Raw genomic sequence first — 13,419 nt, forward strand, 5'->3', positions numbered from 1 at the left:
GGCAGCGACCGCGACTCAGTCTCTGCAGAGCTCTGGCGGGAGTAGCGGGTGGGCCCCGTGGAGCCACCGAACTTCCGGGACTCGGCCGTGACCCCTTCCTGGCTTCACGTCCGCTCTGCCGCATTGTCTCAGCGGGTTGATTTGGGACAAAACACCCGACCCAGGAGCCGATGCGAGTGTGTGAAGGGGAGCACTCCCCTCGTGGTCGCCAGGAGGGGCGCTGGAGGAGGGGGCGACGTATCCAGGGACTCGAGGTCGGCTGCGGGAATGATCCACGAACTACTCTTGGCTCTGAGCGGGTACCCTGGGTCCATTTTCACCTGGAACAAGCGGAGTGGCCTGCAGGTAGTGTCCGGCGCAGAGCGCGGAAACCAGGGAGCGCTGGAGCGGCGGACCTGAGCCAGCGTTTAGGGGATGAGGCTGAGGGACCGAGAGGGCGGGGCTTACAGGGCTGGGGGCGTGTCCCTGGACAGGTGACTGGAGGGCAGTCCCTTAAGGTGAACGCTGATGTGACGCCTAGAGAGAGGCCTGGCTTACGCTGGAAAATGGAGGGCCGATCTCGAAGAGGCCCTCCTGTGGCAGGGCGAGGAAAGGGCCTGAGGTCGAGGTGTCTGAGTGACAGTTGCTGGGAAATGATATAGAAGTGTGGGAGGCACTTTCTCCTATTTTATTTTCACGCATGCATTGTTTGAATTTTGAAGGACTGCTCCAAATACACAGCTCCCAAACACATAGAAAGCGTTAAGTAAAGTTTGTAGAATGAAGAAATGAAATGGAGAGCGTGTGATGTTTCCCTCATTACTCCTTTACCAGGAAATTTCTGCACTAGGTAAAGAACTTGGAAGGGGGCCTTCGTGTAACCAGGAATGTATGATGATCCGTATATACATTATCTTATTTAATCCTCACAACCGCCTATATCCATTTTACGGATTAATCTAGGTTTAGAATGTTAAATAACTACCGGGATCACATAGCTAGTAATTAACAGAGCTTAGTTTTGAACCCAAACCTGTCTGGCTTCAGTGTTTGAACTATTCTTACCTGCTTCTGCTTCCAGTAATGTTATCTAATGCTCTCAATAATTTAGTAACTTAGGTATTGTTTCTACCGGTTAACAAATGATCAAACTGAAGCTCAGAGAACTTTATGCTGGCTAGTCCTGGTAATAGCAAGATTGAAATCTAGGTCCAACTGATCACGAAGGCATGCCTGTTCCTAGGAGAATTTGCAATATAGACTGGAAGAGCAGAAAAGGTACATTCTTAGTCTATAAAACCTGTAAATCAAACAGATTCCTTTGTTATTGTTTATGAATGTGTATTTGAAGTTAGGGAGTTTAGGTGAATTTTTTTATTATTTTTATTTTTAGAGTGAGTCACTGTATCGCCCAGGTGGGAGTGCAATGGCACCCTCTTGGCTCACTGCAACCTCCATCTCCCGGGTTCAAGCAGTTCTCCTGCCTCAGCCTCCCGAGTAGCTGGGATTTCAGGCACCTGCCATCTTTCCCGGCTAATTTTGTATTTTTGGTAGAGACAAGGTTTCTCCATGTTGGCCAAGCTGGTCTTGAACTCCTAACCTCAAGTGATCTGCCCACTTCAGCCTCCCAAAGTGCTGGGATTACAGGCTTGAGCCACCACACCCTGCCTATGTGAATTTTTGAAAAAAAATAAGTGAGGTGAAGATTTGCCTGGTAGAGTTTGAATTGTTACTTTTGACCTGTAGGTCCTTGAAGACTAAGTCGATGTTTCACTTTTCTCCATAGAACTTAGTACAATACCAGGCATGTAGGAGGCGAGTAGTATTCAGGAAGTATGTGTGTGCCTGATTGTCCAAAATGAAAAGAGATAACACAGTAAGGGAAAGACTAGCTAGGGAGGGGGTGGGGGAGACAGCCACAAGTAATTCATCTTTTCCCTTCCTTTCTTTCTTATGAAAAATTCTCAAACATGTATTTTCTAGCTTTTCATCCTTAAGGTCTCAGCTTTAAAGTCACTTTGTCAGAAAAACTTTCTCTGGCTACATCTTTAAATTAAGCATCCTCCCCTAATGCCATTATTCTCTATCAACTTGTTTATTTTCCTTATAGGATTTGTCACAATTTATAATGTATTTTTGTTACCTGTTTATAAATCTTTCTCCCTCATAGGTTGCCCATGGGAGCAAAGACCACAGTGGTCTTCTTCACTGATGTACCCGGAGGACCTAGCACATTTTCTGCCACATAGCAAGTGTTTAGGTATTAATGGAAAACAAGAAGACAAAGACAGCAAATATAACATACTTTTTGCAGAGTGGTGTCTTTTACATTTGAATAAAGGGAACAGTTGTCATGAGTGCCACGTGTTGATGAAAATTATTATAATATTGAATATATACTTAAGCTAGGTATAAACTCAAGCATAATGCTGTTAAACAACTATAAAATCAAATATTCTTATAAATTAAAATTAAACAAAACTACCAAATCAATATATTCAAATGACCATTACTCTAATTCAGGATTTCTCAGCCTGTTCATATAAGTATGTTGTATAGAATGGTATCAGTAACTTCAAGGTATTGTTTGCTGTTTCAGAATAATTAGACATTGAACTTTTCGAAAGCTCTGCCAAAAAGAAATGCTTAAATGCCAATTTTAATAATGGTATCATTGGATAACTGGTAGAGCTGCCTTGTTAATAATACAACATTGCTTATGCATATTGAGCACTGGCTCTGTGCTTGGGACATGTGCTTATTAACTTATTTAATCCTCACAATTATTTTCTTCAGTTTATAGGTTTGAAAACTGAAGCACAGAGAGGTATAGTAACTTACCTGAGCTTTCAAGCAAGTAAGAGGCAACACAGGGATTCAAACCCAGGTAGTCAGTCTCCAGACACCAGGTTCTTAAGACCAGGTGTTGTGCTACCTCTTAAGTTACTAACTTGAAAATGTGATTAGCATTGTGTCATTAAAATATACATTAATTGATTCCTAATCAATTTTCTGTGGACTCCGCAACAGAAAAATTCTTCTTTGCCTATTTGCTACCACATTTACTGTCATATAAAGATGACATCCACATATAATCTATATTATATATCCACCCATTTATAATATGCCAAGTTCATTTGGAGCATTAACTGTATCCGATTTTATTTATCTCAAAGTATTAGCAGAGTATCTGAGATATAGTAAAGGAAATGTGAAATGGTATAGCCGTTGTGGAAAATGGTATGGCAGTTCTTCAAAAAATTAAAGGCCAGGCACACGGCTCACACCTGTGATCTCAGCCCTTTGGGAGGGTGAAGCTGAAGGATCAGTTAATGCCAGGAATTTGAGGCTAGCCTGCACAACAGAGCAAGACTCCATCTCTACAAAAAAATTTTTTTTGCCGGGCGCGGTGGCTCAAGCCTATAATCCCAGCACTTTGGGAGGCATGGTGGGTGGATCACAAGGTCAAGAGATCGAGACCATCCTGGTCATGGTGAAACCCCGTCTCTACTAAAAATACAAAAAAAAAATTAGCTGGGCATAGTGGCGCGTGCCTGTAATCCCAGCTACTCATGAGGCTGAGGCAGGAGAAGTGCCTGAACCCAGGAGGCAGAGGTTGTGGTGAGCCGAGATCGTGCCATTGCACTCCAGCCTGGGTAACAAGAGCGAAACTCCGTCTCAAAAAAAAAAAAAAAAAAAAAATTTTTTTTTAATTAGCTGGCTATGGTGACACGTGCCGTAGTCCTAGCTACTCTGGAGGCTGAGGTGGGAGAATTGGTTGAACCTAAGGGTTCATGTTACAGTGAGCTATGAACCCACCACTGTACTCCAGTCTGGGTGACAGAGTGAAACCTTGTCTCTTAAAAAAAAAATTAAATATAAAATTACCATATAATCTAGCACTTCCACTTCTGAGTATATCCCAAAAGAAGTGAAAATAGGGACCCAACAGGTATTTGTACACCCATGTTCACCAAGCATTATTCACAGTAGCTAAAAGGTGGAAGCAAGTGTCCATGGAGGGACCAATAGGTAATTGAGATTCAGTATATATATACAAGGAAGTATTATTCAGCCCTAAAAAGGAAGGAAATTCTGGCACATGCTACAACATGGATGAACTGAAATAAGCTTGTCACAAAAGGACAAGCAATAATTCCACTGTTTGTGGTTTTTTTTTTTTTTTAGACAGTCAGGTTCTGTTGCCCAGGCTGGAGTGCAGTGGCACAATCTCGGCTCACTGCAACCTCCACCTCCCAGGTTCAAGGAATTCTCGTGCCTCATCCTAGCTGGGATTACAGGCACCTGCCACCATGCCCAGCTTTTTGTATTTTTAGTAGAGACGGGGTTTCATCATGTTGGCCATGCTGGTGTGTACCTGACCGCACATGATCCACCCACCTTGGCCTCCCAAAGTGCTAGGATTACAGGAGTGAGCCACCATGCCCGGCCTAAATGATTCCACTCACGTGAGGTAGCTAGAGTAGTTAAAATTGTAAGGTTAGCCAAGAGAAAAGACAGTAGGCCCAACATCATGCAAACAAGTTTTATTAATCTGCCGGGCTGCTCCCTAACAATTAGAAGAGACAGCCCCGGGCCTATAACACAAGGGGTTTATATGGGGTAAGAGGAGCATAAGGGAGTTTCAGGACTGAGCTAATCTGTCAGCTTTTAACAGGCACAAAGATGATTTGTCAGCTTGTGACAGACTTAACAGTACATCATCTTGTGACTTTTGTGGTGGCAGTTTAAAAAACAGGATTTTACAGGTATGTGTAAAATAGGAATTTAAACAGTTTTGTTTTCCATGACCTCCCCCGCGGCGCTGCCCAGGTGGCTGTAATCAGGCTTTGCTCAATTGTAGTGTATCTGGCAGCCTTGCTGTGGTGCCTAGATAGGAATGCAGCTGCAGAGCAATCAGAGTGGGGGTCAGCTGCCCCTAACAGTCCAGCCTTTTAATAGTTAATAGAAGAGGGGGCACCATTGTCATCTGGCTGCTTCTTGCTGGATAGGAGCCACGCTCACGTTTGGGCCGAGGGAGGCTAGCTAGTAGGAACTGTCGTTCCTGGAGTTGTTGGTATTCTTGGAGCAGCATCATATCTTGTATTGTTCCATGGGTGAAAGTTTTAATACAGTCCTGTAAAAACTGGGTGAGGAGTTGTAAGAGGCAGGGCCCAAATGCTAGAAGGAAGAAAAAGGTTATGGCAGGACCTAGGAGGGCCAGTAGCCAGGGTGCCCAGGAATTATGGAACCACTGGGGCCAGGTAGAATGACTGTCTTTAAGTTTTTGTGCTCAGTCTTTGAGCTTTTTGATAGCATCCCGTACTAGCCCAGATTCATTGAGGTAGAAACAGCACTGTTTATTTAAGAGGCACAGACCTCCTTCTTCAGCAGTGAGGAGGTCTAGGCCTCTGTGATTTTGTAGGATGACTGCTGCTACAGAGTCTTGTTGGTTTTGGAGGTGAGTGATAAGAGTTTGCTGTTTTTTCTAGTGATGATTGGAAGTCTCCAGAGAGTGACTGGAAATATGATAATGAGGTTCCTAGGCTTCCAGCTTCTAACTTGACAGTAGTTGTGACTCCAGGGTCTACTAATAAGGGCATGAATTATATTGCTCTTTTTGAACAGGCATGTAATGTAGCAAGAACAGGGAGTTTTTGATTTGGAGAGACAAGGTTAATGTTGGGGGTAAGGTATACGAGGGTGCAAGTATCTGTCCAGTTGGTAGGAAGACCAAAAGTAGGTTGCGGATCCACAGAGAAAGAAGATGCCTGCGGTGTTAATGAAAACAAACAAGTGGATTGAGAATAGGTGGTGCCTCCTTTGAAGGGACTCAGCAACCCAGAGTGAGGAGGAGAGAGAGACCCCTTTGAGAACTCCTGTCTGGGGAAGGGGTTTCCATGTTTGAGAGGCAAGATGGGAGGAAATGCGGAGGGTCTGGGTAAAGAGGCCATTAGCTTCAGGGGAAACTGAATAATCTACTTGGAATGAGGTATGGGAAGAGGGATGAGAGATGGTTTGAGTTGAGCCACAGGCAGAGGGAGGGATGGTGCCTACATGTATGTGTCCTTTGGAAGAGGTGACACATAAGGGGGCTTGGCCAAGTTTTGTGGTGTGGAGGGTTATGGGACCTTGGGTGGCTGGGTGAGGGAGTTTTGTGCTGTTGTAATAGGTAGTGTATGTGGAGAGAAGTTTGGTAGCTCTGTTAGCAAGGGCAGTGGGATAGTTCCCAGCGAGGATGAGGGCTCTATCTACAAAGGCAGAGCCTTTTGGATGGTGTATGAAAAGCGAATGGGAATATGGTCTCAGGGCTGAGAAATTAGGGTAGCTGAGTAGAGAGTAGAGAAAAAGAAACAACAGGTCCAGCAACGGGAAGCAAGTGTAGAGTTGCAGCGCAGTAACAAGGAGGGAGTGAGACTGAGAGATACTTTGAGCCTTGTAGAAGTGAGAAGGGACTCTGAGGGAGCAGAGGCAGTGGGGCTATTAAAAGAGGAACTTGAAGAAGAATTGGAGTTTGTATCTGGGGGAAGGAGTTGTGAGAAGTTGTATGGGGAGGTGACTTTTTGTTGTAGCAGTGAAGCTCTTTCAGTGGGGGAATATTGGGGTCGGATTGTGGAGATAATGAGGAAAAGGGCAGGGGCAGAAGAAAAGGGGGATTTTTTTGCTACCTCGTCTGCCTCTGTTTCCTCTTGAGATTTTATCTGACCCTGTTTGATGTCCTCAAAAGTGTATAACTCCTGCTTTAGCTGGGAGGTGTGTACAGCTTGGAGGAGTTGGTAAGTAAGGGACCCGTTAGTGATGGGGGTTCCTTTGGCAATAAGAAATTTTCTCTTTTGCCAGTTGGCAGCATGAGAATAGAGAATGTGATAGGCATATTTGGAGCCAGTAAAAATGTTGACTGGTTTGCCTTTGGAGAGGGTTAGGGCCCTGGTGAGAGCTATAAGTTCTGCCTTTTGGGAGGAGGTCCCCAGGGGCAGGGGTTTAGCCTTAATTATTTGTTTAAGGGAGATGATTGCATACCTGTCGATTTTATGGGAGTTGACTGACTTGGAAGAAGAGCCGTTTATAAATAACTGGTCGTCAGGATGGGGAGAGGTTCAGGGGAGATGTTAGGGAAATGAGGCTGTAGGTGATGAAGGATTTCAGTGCAGTAGTGGGTGGGAGAGGAGGAAGGTACTGGAAGTAGAGATGCAGGATTGAGGGGAGCACTTTTGGAGAGGGGAACTCAGGGTTTTTAAGGAAGAGGGCATGGAGTAGTTGGATACGAGAAGGTGAAAGTGATTGAGAGGAGAGGAGATCTTGTAGATTATGTGGGCTGTGGACTGTAGTGTCTTGACTGTATGATAGGGTTTTTTTGCATTCTAAGGCTAGGGTGGCTCCTGCTGTTTGCGCTCTGAGGCAGGTCGGCCACCCTCGGACAGTGTTGTCTAGTTATTTAGATAGGTAAGCTATGGGAGCAAAGGAGGGGTAACTTCCTTTTTTGTTGGCCAAGGACACCAAGGGTTATTCCATGGTTTTCAGCTGTGTAGAGAGTGAAGGGCTGAGAGATATCAGGTAAAGATCAAGCAGGAGGGGTTACAAGGGCAGCTTTAAGTTTGTGGAAGCTAGGGATTATGTTGTGAGAAGGATTTGGGGGGCTCATTGAGAGGGCCTTTAGCTGCTTTATAGAGGGGGTGGGCTAGGAGGGCATAATTGGAAATCCATATTATGAAGAAGCCTTCTAGTCCTAGGAAAGAAAGGATTTCACCTTTAGAGGTGGGTGAGGGCAGGCTGTCTATCAGTGCTGCCCATGCTGGGGTTATGGCTCAGGCCCCAGGGGAGAGCTGGACTCCTAAGTACTTCAGTGTTGGAGTGGAGAGTTGTGCTTTGGAGGGGTAAACATTATATCCTTTATTAGCAAGAAAGTTTAGAAGGGTAATAATGTGAGTGTGAGAGTCCTTTAGGGAGGGGCTACAGAGGAGCAGGTCATCCACGTACTGGAGGAGCTGGCTAGGGGAGAGGTCTAGGGAGGTGAAGTCTTGAGCTAGAGCCTGTCCAAAGAAATGGGGGCTATCTCTAAAGCCTTGGGAGAGGACTGTCCAAGTAAGTTGTCATGACTGGAGGGTTTCAAGGTGAGTCCACATGAAAGCAAAGAGATTTTGGGAGTTTGAGTGAAGAGGAATGGTTTAAAAAGGCATCTTTTAGGTCTATTACATTGTAATGGGTTGCGTCTGGAGGGATGAGGAAAAGGAGCTTATTATAGTGGTTGGGAACTACCAGATGAATGGGAGGGACTGCCTGATTGATAGCCCGGAGATTAGCCATCCGCCTTTGTGACAGGGAATATAGGGGTATTATATGGAGAATGAGTCGGCCTAAGGTGGCCTTGCGGGAGGAGGCTGTTTATGATGGGTCATAAGCCTTTTAAGTAGGTTAATGCAATGGGATACTGAAAGACAGGAAATTTGGAGGGGTCTTTTAGCTGGATTTTGATGGGATCATGGTGAGCTGCTAGAGAGGAGGTAGTGGCATCCCACACTATTGGATTAACAAGAGAAGAGGGGAGTGGATATTGGGGGGTGAGGGGGGGAGGGCTGGAGGGGTAGAGGACTGGCATGGTAGTGGAGAAGAGTAGGAGAGAATCCGGTTGTGGGGAACAGAAGAAGGTGATAAAAGCTTTGAATTTGGTTAGGAGGTCTGCCTAGGATGCGGGTAGGGTCCTCACATGATAAAGAGTGTCAGAAAACAGTATCAAATAGGGAACAAGTAAAAGGTCTAGTGGTGCATGGGCACGAGATGAGTCAGTCAACTCCCACAGCTAAGACCTGAGGGGGATGAGTGGATCCTGAGAATTCAGGGAAAGCCGAGTAGGTGGCCGCAGTATTGATTAAAAAAGAGATTGGCTTACCTGCTACTAATAGAGTTATCCCTGGGCTTTGATGCAGTGATGGCAGATGGGGCCAGGGGCCCTGGGCCTCATCAGTCTTCAGCGGCTAGGCCAAGGAACTGTGGGAGTGCAAGTGATTCTTCACCTTTTATCTTGCTGAAGGGGTAGTGACTCTGAGGTGCAGACTGGGCAAGAGCTTTTTGGCACTCATGGGTTATGCCCATGACATGCCCACAATCAGTGGCTTTCTTTGCCTCATTTAAAACAAGGCCCGGAGGGCCACTGCTATCAGGTCTTTTGTGCCCTTGGGTACTATGGCTAGGCTGGTGGATAGCAGCAGCTAGAAGCTGGTATTTAACATGATCTCTTTGGGCTTTATCTAATTTACTTTGCCCATCCCTGTTATTGAAGACTTTGAAATCCAGATTAAAGAGGTCTTGTTGTGGAGTTTGAGGGCCATCTTCAGCCTTTTTAAGTTTGTGCCCGATATTGGGGGCAGATTGGGAGATAAAATGGGTATTAAGAACGATAGTTATTCTTGGAAGGCAGGTCAATGCGAGTATATTTTTTGGAGAGCCTTTATAAGGCAGGAAAGGAATTAGGCAGGATTTTCATCTGCTTTTTGGGAAATTTCTTTGAGTTTTTAAAAATTCACTGCCTTATGGGCAGATTTGTGAAGGCCTACAATAAGGCAAGTAATTATGTGGTTATGTGACACCCAGCTGGGGTCTGTGGGTGGTACTCCCAGGAAGGCTCTTGCTCGGGGACAACAGCGTCTCCTACAGGCTTAGTAGGATCTTGCTGATGAAGATCGTTGGCATGTGCCTGGGCTGTGAGCCACACTCTTTCCTTCTCTTCCAGGAGGGTAGAAGAGAGGATAATATAGAGATTATGCCAAGTGAGTTCATAAGACTCGGTTAGATATTTAAATTTTTTGACATAAGTATTGGGATTGGAGGAGAAGGACCTGAGATGTTTTTCAATTTTGGAGAGATTGGAGAGGGAGAAGGGGATGTGGACACAGAGGATCCTTTCAGCCCTTGATACCTCCCAGAGGGGAAGCAAGGGAGCTGGTTGTTGGGCATGTTGGGCTCAAGAGTGGGTAAGGGGTGGGGACAGGGAGGACTCAGAGTCAGAAGTGGGGTGGTTGGAGAGAGAAGGGGAGAGGGGTAGGGCCATAGTGGGAGCATACGGTGGAGGATCGTGATGCTTTGGTGGGGGATTATGATGCAATCTAGGAGGAGGAAAATCAGTGACCCAAGGAAGAGGAGTCGTCAGCTGGGGCTGTGGGGAGTGTGGCAGGAGATGAGTTGTTGGCCAGGGCTCTGGGGAGGATGACAGGGAGCAAGTTGGGTTTGGAGCATGTGAGGATTTGGAAAGTAGTACAGGACTGGCAGACGGAAGGACTGCTACAGAGAGTGAAGAAAGCCTGAACATAAGGAATCTCAGACTATTTCCCATTGCCATGGCAAAAGTTGTCTAGGTCTGTAAGTATATTGAAATTAAAAGTGCCATATTTGGGCCATTGGGAGCCATTGTCTAATTTGTATTGAGACCAAGCGATATTGCAGTAAAAGATAAGCTTCTTAGGATGGACCTCTGAACGGAGGCTGAGAGCATTGAGATTATGCAGGAGACACCCAAGGGGGATAGTTTTGGGAGGGGTGGACTGAGAGGCTTCCAAAGGAAATGGGGGAGGGAGGTAGAGGAAGAAGAGACTACTGATGACAAAGACAGCAGGAGAGGGTTTCCCCTATCCTTCAGGCCTTGTCTGGAATAGAAGAGGTAGCTGCCAAGGCGGGAATCCCTGAAACAGAGGAACCGGAGGCCTGGAGGCCAAAGGAAGCCCTTGACCCAAGCACTGCATTTGGGGAAGGCAGAGACGGTCAAGGGTTCTGGGTAATCAGCAGGAGTCTCTCTTACTTATCTTGGTGGAGGCTCTGATGGCAAATGAGGTTACCAGCAATGGGAGAGTCTGGGAAATCCTCCGGGTCTTCTGCAGGTTCAGGAAGAGGAGGGTGGGCAGGAGTGGGGTGATAGGAGAGAGAGGGAGGGATAGAAGCAGAGGGAGTGAGAGAGAGAGACAGGGAGAGAGGGAGAGAGACGAGAGAGAGAGCGAGAGAGACAAGAGAGAGAGCGAGCGAGCGAGCGAGAGACAGCGAGAGTGTGAGCAAGAGACAGCGAGAGAGAGACCAGAGATGAGAGAGAGAGACGAGAGAGAGAGAGAGAGAGATGAGAGAGCACGCGAACGTGCGCCAAAGCCTACCCTTTCCCAGATTTTGGCACCAAAAATGTAGATTTCTGAATCAAAATGTAAGGTTAACCTCGAGAAAGGAGAGTAGACCCAATGTCAAGCAAGCAAGTTTTATTAATCTCCTGGGCTGCTCCATGACAATTAGAGGAGGCAGCCCTAAGCCTATATAGCAAGGCTTTTTTGGGATTTATATGGGGTGAGAGGGGCATAAGGGAGTTTCAGGATTGAGATAATCTATCAGCTTCTAACAAGCGCAAAGATAGTTTGTCAGCTTGTGACAGACTTATAATACATCATCCTGTGACTTTTGTGGTGGCAGTTTTAAAGAAACAGGATTTTACCAGTATGCATAAAACAGAATTTAAACAAAGATTTGTTTTCTGTGACCTCCCCCATGCTGCCCAGATGGCTGTAATCAGGCTTTGCTCAATTGTAGTGTGTCTGGCGGCCTTGCTGTGGTGCCTAGATAGGAATGCAGCTGCAGAGCAATCAGACTGGGGGGTCAGCTGCCCCTAACAAAATTCAGAGGCAGTAGCATGGTGTTTGGCAGGAACTGGATATGGAGTTTCAGTTGGGGCAAAGAAGAAAGTTCTGGAGATGGATGGTGGTGATGGTTGCACAATAGTGTGGATGTATTTGATACCACTGAACTATATACTTAAAATAGTTAAAATGATAGATTTTGCCGAGGTGGGTGGATCACAAGGTCAAGAGATCGAGACCATCCTGGTCAACATGGTGAAATCCCGTCTCTACTAAAAATACAAAAATTAGCTGGGCATGGTGGCGTGTGCCTGTAGTCCTAGCTACTCGGGAGGCTGAGGCAGGAGAATTGCTTGAACCCAGGAGGCGGAGGTTGCGGTGAGCCGAGATCGCGCCATTGCACTTCAGCCTGGGTAAGAGAGCGAAACTCCGTCTCAAAAAAAAAAAAAAGAGGAGAATGATCCAAGATGGCCGATCGCTAACATCCCGGGATTGCAGCTCTCAGGGAAGGCGCGGAGAACTAGAGGACGCCACACTTTCAGACAAAGTCTGGTCGCTCACGAAGCAGAAGATCCCCCAGTGGAGGAAACACATGAGTCGCCAGCGCAACTCTCGTGGTCGGCGCAGCGGTTCCACTGGCACCTGGACGCGGCAGCGCTCGGCGCAGAGTAAACAGGACCGGTTCCCCTTCTGACCGAGGTTTGGAGCCCCGGGAAGGCAGAGTCGCTTACTACGGAAACAAGAAGGAGGCCCAGAAGGAAGCCCGACAGGAGAATCCTGGGCAGAAAAGCACCATCAGTTTTAACGCCGCTGCTCTGGCCCTGGGAACTAACAGCCTGGACGTCCACTCAAGAGACCTAATCTGAAAGTTGGTAAATTCAAAGACGGCAGGAGGATAAATTTACAATGATGGGAAGAAACCATTATAAAAAAGCTGAGAACACTCAAAATCAGAAGGCCTCTCCCTCTAAAGATGATCACAGTTCCACATCAACAATGGAACAAGGCTTGATGGAGAACGAGCACCTCCTGATGACAGAATCACTCTTCAAGGAATGAATAATAACAAACTTCGGTGAGTTAAAAGAACATGTTGTAGCCCAACGTAAAGAAACTAGGAACTTTGAAAAAAGGTTTGATGAAATCCTATTGAGAATAGACAACTTAGAGAGGAGTATGAGTGAATTAATGGAACTGAAGAATACAATACAGGAACTCCGAGAACTATGCACAGGTTTAAACACTCGAATTGTTCAAGCAGAAGAAGGGATATCAGAGGTCAAAGTCCAACTTAATGAAATAAAACGTGAAGAAAAGATTAGAGAAAAAAGGATAAAAAGGAATGAGCAAAGTCTCCAAGAAATGTGGGACTATGTGAAAAGACCAAATTTACGTTTGATAGGTGTACCTGAATGCGACGGAGAGAAGGAATCCAAGCTGGAAAATACCCTTCAGAATATTATTCAGGAAAATCTTCCTAAACTAGCAAAGCAGGTCAACATTCAACCCCAGGTAATACAAAGAACACCACAAAGATATTCCTCAAGAAGAGCAACCCCAAGGCACATAATCATTAGATTCACCAGGGTTGAAACGAAGGAGAAAATACTAAGGGCAGCCAGAGAGAAAGGTCAGATTACCCACAAAGGCAAGCCTATCAGACTTACAGCAGATCTCTCGGCAGAAACTCTACAGGCCAGAAGAGAGTGGGGGCCAATATTCAACATCCTCAAAGAACAGAACCTTCAGCCCAGAATTTCATATCCAGCCAAACTAAGCTTCACAACTGAAGGAAAAATAAAATCTTTTATGAACAAGCAAGAACTCAGAGATTTTA

The 13,419-nt window shown here is 45.9% G+C and overlaps 1 protein-coding gene across 4 annotated transcripts in view; it reads left to right on the forward strand.

Moving 5' to 3' along the window:
* Nucleotides 1-17: 17 nt before the first annotated feature.
* Nucleotides 18-13,419, forward strand: part of TUBGCP4 (tubulin gamma complex component 4) — a 46,883-nt gene continuing 33,481 nt past the window's right edge. For all 4 annotated transcript variants that reach the window (XM_009005324.5, XM_009005326.5, XM_002753379.7 and 1 more), the window contains exon 1: nt 18-345. In XM_009005324.5, coding sequence (XP_009003572.1) covers nt 268-345 — 78 coding nt within the window. In that variant the 5' untranslated portion in view covers nt 18-267. The remainder of the gene's footprint in view (nt 346-13,419) is intronic.

The sequence above is a fragment of the Callithrix jacchus genome, chromosome 8, assembly GCF_049354715.1.
Source record: "Callithrix jacchus isolate 240 chromosome 8, calJac240_pri, whole genome shotgun sequence".
In the NCBI taxonomy this organism is placed as follows: domain Eukaryota; kingdom Metazoa; phylum Chordata; class Mammalia; order Primates; family Cebidae; genus Callithrix; species Callithrix jacchus.